Raw genomic sequence first — 11191 nt, forward strand, 5'->3', positions numbered from 1 at the left:
GTATTTTAGGGTTCTTGAGCGCGGTTTTCAACCGAATTTGCTGAAATTTGGTATTTTGTAGTCGTATATGGTAACAAATCTCCCCACCAAAAATTATTAATATTGACCCCTATTTAGGGGTAGTCCCCATATAACCCCCTTTTTTATATTAAAATATTAGTCGTTACGGGGTTGGGTAGTCGTTACGGGGAATAGTAAATGTTTACCCTACAAGGACGTTTTGGCCATCTGTTGTAAACATTCCGCCTTCTAAAGATATTGTGATAAAAAACTCATCTCCTCAATATACTGATACCTCCTGAAGGAAAGAATTGAGATAAACAATTAAAATATTGGGTTCAAAATTGGCATATACCGGTCATTAATTAGGCATAGCCCTCATATAATGATATCCCCAAATATTCACTATTTCCTACACTATGTTATCAATATTGGTCCCCATTTAGGCATACCCTCATATAACTTTGTAATCTAAATTACAGTAGTTGGAGGATTTTATACTCTACCATGCGTTATCAGTATCAGTCCACTATTTGGATCTTACAGATTTTAGGAAAAATCCCCATTAAAAATTGCTGAAGTTTGGTGTACATAATGGTTTACATAAATCGGTTTGTAGAATTATCGGTATATGGCACTTTTTGGTATGTTCCCTATATTTTCATTGCATGTATCTGTCAGTATAACTATGGTGGAGGGTATCCAAAGTTCGGCCCGGCCGAAATTAACGCTTTTTCACTTGTTTTTTTTAAAAGGTCTAATTTTTTTATCTTGTAAAGGTCTGATATAAACAAATCATTCAAATGACTAAATTTTTTTATAGAAAAATATACTCCAAAGTATTGAATTTTTTTCTAGAGACAACTTCCTTTTAATGGTATTCTTTATATTATATATCATGTCTATCATTTACCTTCGTCTAATTTTTCTGCTTTGGTATCATCTTCTTTATTTTCTAGTTCTTTGGTTGTGGTGTTATCATTTGTCAGCTGTGGACTACCACCACTGGCTGTCGTCTTATCTTCCGCATTTTCTTTGGCATTGATTTTTTCATTTATTTCAATTTTGGTTTCCTCCCCCTTCTGCTGCTCCTGCTGTTGCTGTTCCTTATCTTCGGCTTCTTCTTCATCTTCTTCGACAATGCGTGGCTCCAGTTGTGACAGAGCAAGTTCGCCGTTCCTCTTGATGCTGCCATTCTTCAGTATGCCCACCAGTGGTGCTCCGTTACCTGGTTTCTTATCGTCGACCGGCAACTGTAAAAATAGATAATGTCGAGTCAGAGAAAATTGCGAAGATGTCGATGAAGCGTAACAAAAACAATGAAAATCAATTAACGAAAATGTTTCGGAACAAAATAACAAAAGTATTAAAGACAAACATGTCCAACATGTTCTGGAGTTAAGTGTACACATGCACACGCACACACACACGGAAACAATATTGGTTGTGAGCACACACACACACATACACGTTCCATACTTACGGCTTTGTAAACATACGGCTGTCCACCCACACCGGGACTTTCGTGCATCTTGGTTGCCTGCTCCTTCGACCAGATAATGTCTTCATCCGTTTCACGTTCGATGCGTCTTTTGTAGGCCAAATGGCTGCGGTAGACCTCAATGAGACAGCAAATGACAATGATGACAAACAAGGAGGTGAGCGTTATGAAAACCACTTGTGTGGAATCCTCCTTCGTAGAGACATCGTAGACATATTTGGCAATGTACGGTATCCGTTGCGGTGGCTCCTCCACCCAATTATCGGCACTCTGTCGATGAAGGCATAAAGGAGACAAATTAAAGTAAATTGAAATGAAATGTTGATATGGGTACCGGAAAGGAGGGTGGGTAATGGTGGGGAAATACAAGACAATAAATGTGACAGTATGTAAATATTTGTATCGCATTTGTCATACCCGCACCATATTGCAATTTTACAATAAACGATACGATGAACGACGGAATGCTGGCCGGCCCCAAGGCATCCTAAATATGAATTTTGCAAAATTCCTGGAAACCGAGTAGAGGAATTACTATTATCTTGCTTACCATACTGACATTGACCATTGGCTCCTGCGATGGTTGTTCGCTTATATCGAATTTGGCCACACATTGGGCACTGCGTACACCCTGTGGATTGATGACAGTTATATTATCTGCTCCGGACTTTGTAAACAGCATGTATTCCTCGAGTGGTTTCATTATGTATTTGTTGACTTGTATGTAGATATCTGCAAGCAAAGGAAATAAATGAAAACATTTTTTTATATGGCTTGGAAGAGGTTTATTGAAAAATAAAATGAAGATCGAAAAAAAATCGAAGGAGACTAAACGGAATAAAAGAACCTGACCGTGAATCTCTTTATTTTGTATGAAAAATGTCTCATGGCCTTCCAGAGAAAAATTGTTCTTCAAAGGAGGAAAACCTGCTGGTTTTCTAGAGAAGACAACTACATGCTATTCCGGAGAAGAAGACCCCTTGATCTACTACTTTTTTAGGAAAGACTATCTGTTGGCCTTCTTCGGCTGTATAGAAGTTGATTCTATGTGTAAGAACACCTGTTGATCTGCAGGGTAAGAAAATCTCTTGGTCTTCTATTAAATAAGACCTTTTGATTTTCTACAGAAGAATACATCTTGGTTTCTACGGCAGTATACTACTTGCTCCTATGGGGAACAACACCTGTGGATTTTCTAAGGAAAACATCTAGGAAGACATCTTGGTCCTCTTTAATAGAATATCTTTTTCTTAGAAGACTAAACGATTTTTGGAAGGACTGCTTGTCTTCTGGGAGGAATCTTAGACTTCTTGATCAGCTGGACAAGAAAATCATGTGATATAATAGGGAAGAAGAATTTTTTTATTTAGTAAGGAAAAGCACCTCTTGGCCCTGGACAAAAAAACATTCTCCTGAGTTAGATGTTTTTTTTTTTAAGAAATTGTCCTCATAGAGTATTATTTATATAAAAATTGGCCACATGCGTTCGTGGTGGAGAAGTCAGAGAAAAGAGAAGAGAAAAGTGTTCTCTTCCTGTGGTAGTTTTTTTTGTATAGAGGGAAGTGCCCTTCACCTATGGTCGATATTTTTGTCTAGAAAATGTGTCCTTCTGCGGTATAAAAAAGTAACATCCAGTTGTGGTTGGAAATTTTTATACCCCTCACCACACTGTGGTACAGGGTATTATGTCTTTGTGCATATATTTGTAACAGGCAAAAGGAAACGAGATAGACACATAGTTCCTTTTGAGAATATGCATAGAATCACTTTCTGAGTCGATTTACGCATGTCCGTCCGTCCGTCAATGTAATTTTTTTGAACAAAGTACAGGTGGCATTTATGATCCGATTTGTATGAAGTTTGGTATAGGTCACTTATTTGGCCCAATTACGAACCCTATTGAAATTGGGAAAATCGGTACAGATTTAGATATAGCTCCCATATATATATTTTCGTCCGATTTTATGTAATTGGTGCACCAAAGTCCCTATATATCATTCGATATGCACGAAATTTGGCAGAGCGTTCTATATAAAGTGCAGAATGATGTGTGCTGAGTTTGGTAAAAATAGGTTCAGATTTAGATATAGCTCCCATATATATGTTCGTCCGATTTAATGTAAATGGTGCACCGAAGTCCCTATATATTTTTCGATTTGCACGAAATTTGGTATAGCGTGCCGAATTGAGTCTAGAATGATATGTGCTAAGTTTCGTGAAAATCGGTTCAGATTTTGATATAGCACCCATATATAGTTTCGTCCGATTTTACGTAAATGGTGCACCAATGTCCCTATATAGCATTCGATTTGCACGAAATTTGGCAGAGCGTTCTATATAAAGTGCAGAATGATGTGTGTTGAGTTTGGTAAAAATCGGTTCAGATTTAGATATAGCTCCCATATATATTTTCGTCCGATTTAATGTAAATGATGCACCGAAGTCCCTATATATCTTTCGATTTGGACGAAATTTGGCACAGCCTAATGAATTAGGCCTAGAATGATGTGTGCTAAGTTTCGTGAAAATCGGTTCGGTTTTAGATATAGCTCCTATATATATTTTCGTCCGATTTAATGTAAATGGTGCACCGAAGTCCCTATATATCTTTCGATTTGCACGAAATTTGGTATAGCGTACTGAATAAAGTCTAGAATGGTGTGTGTTAAGTTTCGTGAAAATCGGTTCCGATTTAGATATAGCTCCTATATATATTTTCGTCCGATTTAATGTAAATGGTGCACCAAAGTCCCTATATATATTTCGAGTTGCTCGAAATTTGGCAAAGCGTAATGAATTAGGCCTAAAATGATGTGCGCTAAGTTTCATGAAAATCGGTACAGATTTAGATATAGCTCCCATATATATTTTCGTCCGATTTTATGTAAATGGTGCACCAAAGTCCCTATATATCTTTCGATTTGCACGAAATTTAGCATATCGTATTCAATTAAGTGTAGAATGATATGTGCTAAGTTTGGTGAAAATCGGTTCCGATTTAGATATAGCTCCTATATATTTTTTCGTCCGATTTCATGTAAATGGTGCACCGAAGTCCCTATATATCTTTCGATTTGCACGAAATTTGTTATAGCGTACTGAATAAAGTCTAGATTGGTGTGTGTTTAGTTTCGTGAAAATCGGTTCCGATTTAGATATAGTTCCCATATATAGTTTCGTCCGATTTTATGTAAATGGTGCACCAAAGTCCCTATATATCATTCGATTTTCACGAAATTTGGCAGAGCGTTCTATATAAAGTGCAGAATGATGTGTGCTGAGTTTGGTATAAATCGGTTCGGATTTAGATATAGCTCGTATATATATTTTCGTCCGATGTAATGTAAATGGTGCACCGAAGTCCCTATATATCTTTCGATTTGCACGAAATTTAGCATATCGTATTCAATTAAGTCTAGAATGATGTGTGCTGAGTTTGGTAAAAATCGGTTCAGATTTAGATATAGCTTCCATATATATTTTCGTCCGATTTATGTAAATGGTGCACCAAAGTCCCTATAAATCATTCGATTTGCACGAAATTTAGCATAGCGTTCTATATTAAGTGCAGAATGATGTGTGCTGAGTTTGGCGAAATTTGGCACAGCGTCATGAATTAGGCCTAGAATGACGTGTGTTAAGTTTCCTGAAACGGGTCAGATTTAGATATAGCTTCTATATCTGACCAAAGGAAAAATTTAGTATCGGTTGCAGAATCACATGTTTATGGATCCAATGTCATTTTACTGATCCTTTAAAAATGCGACGTCTGTTAGGATTCATCTGTTGAATATACTCAAAGTGGTGAAGGTTATCATATAGTCGGCCCCGTCCGACTTTACTACTTTCCTTACTGGTTTTCTATAGAAAGAAGTGGCCCCGTCTGACTTTACTATTTTCCTTACTGGTTTTCTATAGAAAATAGTGTCTTCATTTGGTCGGAAGTGGTTTGTTCCATAGAAATAAAGTGCTCCCCAGTGATGGGAAGTTTTTTCTATAGAAAAAAAGTGGCTCCCTGTGGTCAGAATTTTTTTCTATAGACAATATGTGTCCTCCTATCGTCGGAAATTTTTGTTCCATAGAAAAACACTCGTCTCCTTCTTTCCATTCGTTGTATTTTAAGAAACAATTTTATCAAATTCCATTACCACGAAAACGTTATATTGTTATGCCACAAACAAGTTGACAATTCAATTAAATACTTTCAAGTCAAAACTTCTTTAAATATTTTCCCAAAAAAATCGTGTTATACTTTTTTCAATGCACTCGCACACACTAACGTACATACAACATTTATATGTAAAACTAAAATTTTAAAACTGAAATGTTATGTCCTTGGTGGATTATTTGGAAAGCAGTCATCTTTCGGGTACTCATGTGGTATTAAAGTCATGTTCATTGTTGCTCCGAAAGTAAACGAATATTTTTGCACAGACACACTCACTAAAAGATATTTTTTTTTGCCATTTTGTTTGCTCGGGGTTCGGGGCGAACATGGTAACACGATAAACTCCTATTGTTGTTGATACACAACAATTTTCGTTCGTCGGTGTTGGTGTTGGTGTTTTTTTGCGTAGTTTGGTTGCCTTTCGCATCGTTGGCGTAAGTTTTATGACAGTAAAAAGGATAACACAATAAAGTTCACTAAAAAATTGTTATGACCGACCGAAAAAAGCCCCAAAACTCTTGACATGCACATGCATGACAGCCACGCATTTGCGGTGCTACCCTAGAGGTAGATTATGATGGTGGATGTGTGGTTGTAAAGGAATGCAGCAAAATGATGTGCATTTCGAGGGTGGTGGTTCGGAGTCGAATGGTGCGGTTGGATGATATCCAACATCAAACATTAAATTCTGGCATGTTCACTATTCACGAAGTGCAATACTGGCCAACCTTAACGGGGCATTGTGTAATCGAAAATAAATGAATGAATTTTTGGTGGCTTAAATTATTTGACCATTGAGCATTTTTTTTTATTTTCAATAAATAAAATTGCATCCGTGATTGAGCCAAATTCCATAAAACACTTTTATAAAGTGTTTGAATATATGAGTGCATTCCCTTTTTTTGTCTGATAATAATTTAATTTGGCCTCGAATGAAAATATTGCATTCTCTGTGTATGTCGCATTTCGCCTGGTTCGCAGTTACTTTTGGGACTTCAAATCAACAAATTGTCTGGTTGGCTTGTTTATGGACCCAGTGAAACATAAATTGTTGTCCGCTGTTTGGTTTTTGCTGGGGACCAGTGTCAAAAACTTATCGCAGCTTAAAGAACAAATGCCTGATCCTGGCAAATTTATTAGTGTTCGACAAGAAATAATGCCCGTTAACTGCCTTTAACTTAGGTGTTGTAAATTTAGCCATTTTTTTGTGGGCGATATTCTCTGGATGACACAGCAACATGTGTGTTGTGTTGGTTACAGGTTCGCATATTGCAGAATATCTACACAAAATTCGCAGCTACACAAGAGATGTAAACAATTTGTCTATGGGGGAAAACTAAAACAATGAACTCCATGTAACGATATATGTAAACGGTTTGTATGTAGAGTGAATATTTTGTCAAGGAGATCCTGAGGGATACAAAAATAAATAAAACCAGTAAGGAAAGTAGTAAAGTCGGCCGGGCCGACTATATGATACCCTTCACCACTTTGGATATATTCAACAGATGAATGCTAACAGACGTCGAATTCTGCAACTTATACTAAATTTTTTATTTGTTCAGATATAGGGTTGCTTCTTAAAATGGGACAAAATTACCTAAAATCGGAAGAAAGTATATATAGAAGCTGTATCAAAACTTTAGTACGTTGTGCAAAATTTGTGTCAATTTTGTGTAAAATCGGACGAAAATATATGTAGAAGCTATATCGAAAACTGAACCAATTTCAATGAGAATGGCAGAGGTTAACTTATATTAACTACAGTTTATTGTTCAAAATTTTGGGGCAATTGGAGAAACTACGGGTCTTTAGTGCACAATTTACAGAAAATTGGAAGAAAAAATATATAGGAGCTATATATAAATCTGAACAGATTTTCAGGAAACTTTACACACATCACTCCAGACTCATTTCAGTACACTATGCCAAATTTTGTGAAAATCGAAAGATATATAGGGACTTTGGTACACCATTTACCTGAAATCGGACGAAAATATATATGGGAGCTATATCTAAATCTGAACCGATTTTCAGGAAACTTGACACACATCATTCTAGACCTAATTCATTACGCTATGCCAAATTTCGGGCAAATCAAAAGATATATAGGGACTTTGGTATATATATGGGAGCTATATCCAAATCTGAAACGATTTTCACGAAACTTGACACACATTATTCTGGACCTAATCCATTTCGCTATGCCACATTTAGGGCAAATCGAAAGATATATAGAGACTTTTGTACACCATTTACCTTAAATCGGACGAAAATATATATGGGAGCTATATCCAAATCTGAACCGATTTTCACGATACTTGACACACATCATTCTAGACCTAATTCATCACGCTGCGCAGAATTTCGTGCAAATCGAAAGATATATAGGGACTTTGGTACACCATTTACCTTAAATCGGACGAAAATATATATGGGAGCTATATCCAAATCAGAACCGATTTTCGGGAAATTTAGCACACATCATTTTAGACCTAATTCATTTCGCTATGCCAAATTTCGGGCAAATCAAAAGATATATAGGGACTTTGGTACAACAATTACCTTAAATCGGACTAAGATATATATGGGAGCTATATCTAAATCTGAACCGATTTTCGGGAAATTTAACACATATCATTCTAAACCTAATTCATTACCCTGTACCAAATTTCGTGCAAATCGAAAGATATATACATAAAATCAGACGAAAATATATATGAGAGCTATATCTAACTTTGAACCGAATTTTCCCAATTTCAATAGGGTTCGTCCTTAGGCCTAATAAGTGACTTGTGCCAAATTTCATCGAAATCGGATCATAAATGCGACCTGTACTTTGTTTACAATTTATCATCTACAGACGGACGGACGGCCTGTTACAAATATATGCACAAAGATATAATACCCTGTACCACAGTGTGGTGAAGGGTATAAAAATATATTAAGTTCGGAAGAATCGATTTTTATATACAACACATACTTGTAGTGCTCGGAACCTTTATATAAATCATTGTTCATGACAAAATTTTCTGAGAATATATTTTCGACCCTCCAATAACTTGAAATGCCAAAATACAGCCACTTTGGTGGGAGTATGAGGTCATAACCTTTAAAATAGCGAATGTGAAACATTCCCTCAGCAAAGATTTTTGTACCCTATTAAAGTGCGGAATACCAAATTACAGATCGTTTTATGGGAAAATGTGTCTATAACTTTCTAAATACCAGAAGTGGGACGAAAATATTATACGGATGTTACGTCAAAACATGGACTTATATCGAAATAGTTCGGCAAAAATATTTTCACCCTCCAAGAACACGTAAACTATCCAAAATGGATCAATGAACTTTATATGGGGAATATGTCAAAACAAATGTATCGGAACCTTCAAGTTCTTGGAATATCAAATAATAGAAAAATGCCGATAAACCCATCAAAATACCGAACATTTGTCGGGAGCCTTATATGAGGGCTGTGTCAAAATATGGACCTATGTATGTATATAGAAAAAAAAAATCATGAAAATATATTTTCACCCTATCTGAAATGACAAATTGCATCCTTTTTTGTTCGAAATTGCAGTTAAAACCTTAACAAGTATCGAAAGGGATGGGTCATCTTTTCCTATATAGATGTATGTCAGTTTTTAAATCCGGAGGGCTATGTCAAAATAGGGAAATAGTTCTAAAAATAGTTTTGATGTTCCAAAAACAAGAATTCCAAATTATGGCAACGTCGAGGGAAAATTTCCCCAATACTTTCAAAATACTTTAAATGGAAGGGTGTCCTTTATGTGTGGGCTATGTCAACATATGAACCTTTATCGAAATAGCTCTGCAAAAATATGTTTCACGCAAAAAAATCGGAAATGCCAAATACAGTCACTTTAGTTGGACATTGCGGCTAACATCTTCAAAATAGCACAATATGAGATGGGTTCATTGTTTGTAGGATATATCAAAACAATGACCTACATTGATAATTTTTTGCATAGATCTACGTCCAAACCCAAACTCCAAACCGCAGAGAGCTAAACACTTTTAAGTATCGAAAATTATACAGGACCCTTATATGGGGACCTATACTGGTCATTTAAAATAGCGAAAATTAGACAGGCCCCTTATATGGGGACTATGTCAAAACATGGACCTATATTGATAATTTTCGCTATAGATGTTCAAATGTCAGCCTCCAAATATCCGGATTGCAGAAAATGAAGCGGCTTCAATCTTTCAAATACCGAAAATATTTTCATGTTGCCTCTTATATTCATGCTCATGATGGAATATCGCATATTCGATTGTTTACATTGTGTGCCACTAAACGGTGCATCAAGTGACTAAGCCCTTTCTTAAATAGGCTAACAATCGCCTAAACAAACACAAACATAAATGTAGGCAGCATTTTATACACAACACACAGACACACATTGTAATCTCTACATGTGGATTCTCTAACAATGTACATCTATCTATCTGTGTGTATGTGTGTGTGTGCGTGCGTGGAAGTGAATTTCGTTTATATTGCTCGCGTTGTGTGTGTGTGTGCGCGTGTGTATGTGACTTGGTGTACTTGTACTCACTTGATAAACATCCACTGTAACTCTTAAATACAGCAAAGCGTGTATCTGTTGTATTAATACCACCGATTTGTACACGATTAGCACCCATATCTGCGGATGGTGTTAATGCTCTCGCACTAATCGGTGCCAATGGCACTGGTTCGCGGTCAATATACAATGTGGCCTCCGTTAAATTACGCTGATAGTATATCGAGTGTCGTGCATTGTTCAGGAAATTACGATCGATGCGTGCACCCACCGCCGGTCCTTCACGGTCTTCTTCGAATAGCAAATAACCATCAGCCGTTATGGCTATCATCAAATAATAGCTGCGGTCAGCCGCTGTCTGCAACAGCAGCATTACACGATTGGCACGTCGCAAATCCAACGAAGAAAATGCCAACTGTAGACGGACATAGTCGACTTTGCCATTTAATTCGAATTTCCTTTGTAGCGTCGATTCGCCGCTGAAATCGGCACCCTTCTCCTCCATACAGAATTCACCCAAAAAGCTGGTATGTTCGCAGTCGCATTTCGATTCTTGCTTGGCGAAATTTTCTCGACAAATTCCGCCATTTTTACAGGGTTCTGCATCGCATTTGATTTGGCAGTTGGGTAGAACGCCATCGGTAGCTGGAAAGAGAGGGGAATTTGTAAAATCATTTAAATAATCGTTGATGATTGGTTAAATTAAACCAGTAAGGAAAGTAGTAAAGTCGGACGGAACCGACAATATGATACCCTTCACCACTATGGGTATATTAAACAGGGCTATAAACATGAAATTGGATGAAATAAAATATGTGATATTTATCTAAATGTGAATCTACCTAGATCTATCCATAAAGTATGTAAATCGACTTCAAACAAATATAAATAGGTCATCCGTTGGGCTATGTGTGTACTTCTAGAAAACGCAACTACGTAATTCTATGCTCAATTTTGTAAGTTGTGTAA

The 11191-nt window shown here is 36.6% G+C and overlaps 1 protein-coding gene across 1 annotated transcript; it reads right to left on the reverse strand.

The window, feature by feature from the left end:
• Positions 1-905: 905 nt before the first annotated feature.
• On the reverse strand, positions 906-10866 carry LOC133322256 (axotactin-like). The gene is made up of 4 exons (XM_061531274.1): positions 10256-10866; positions 2052-2233; positions 1484-1771; positions 906-1253 (listed from the first exon to the last, which is right to left on the reverse strand). The coding sequence occupies exons 1-4, from the start codon at positions 10725-10727 to the stop codon at positions 906-908; spliced, it is 1290 nt and encodes a 429-aa protein (XP_061387258.1). The 5' UTR covers positions 10728-10866.
• Between the last annotated feature and the right edge of the window lie 325 nt (positions 10867-11191).

This window comes from Musca vetustissima, unplaced genomic scaffold, assembly GCF_032173495.1.
Source record: "Musca vetustissima isolate MV318-11 ecotype Yass unplaced genomic scaffold, APGP_CSIRO_Mvet_v1 utg22114, whole genome shotgun sequence".
Lineage (NCBI taxonomy): Eukaryota > Metazoa > Arthropoda > Insecta > Diptera > Muscidae > Musca > Musca vetustissima.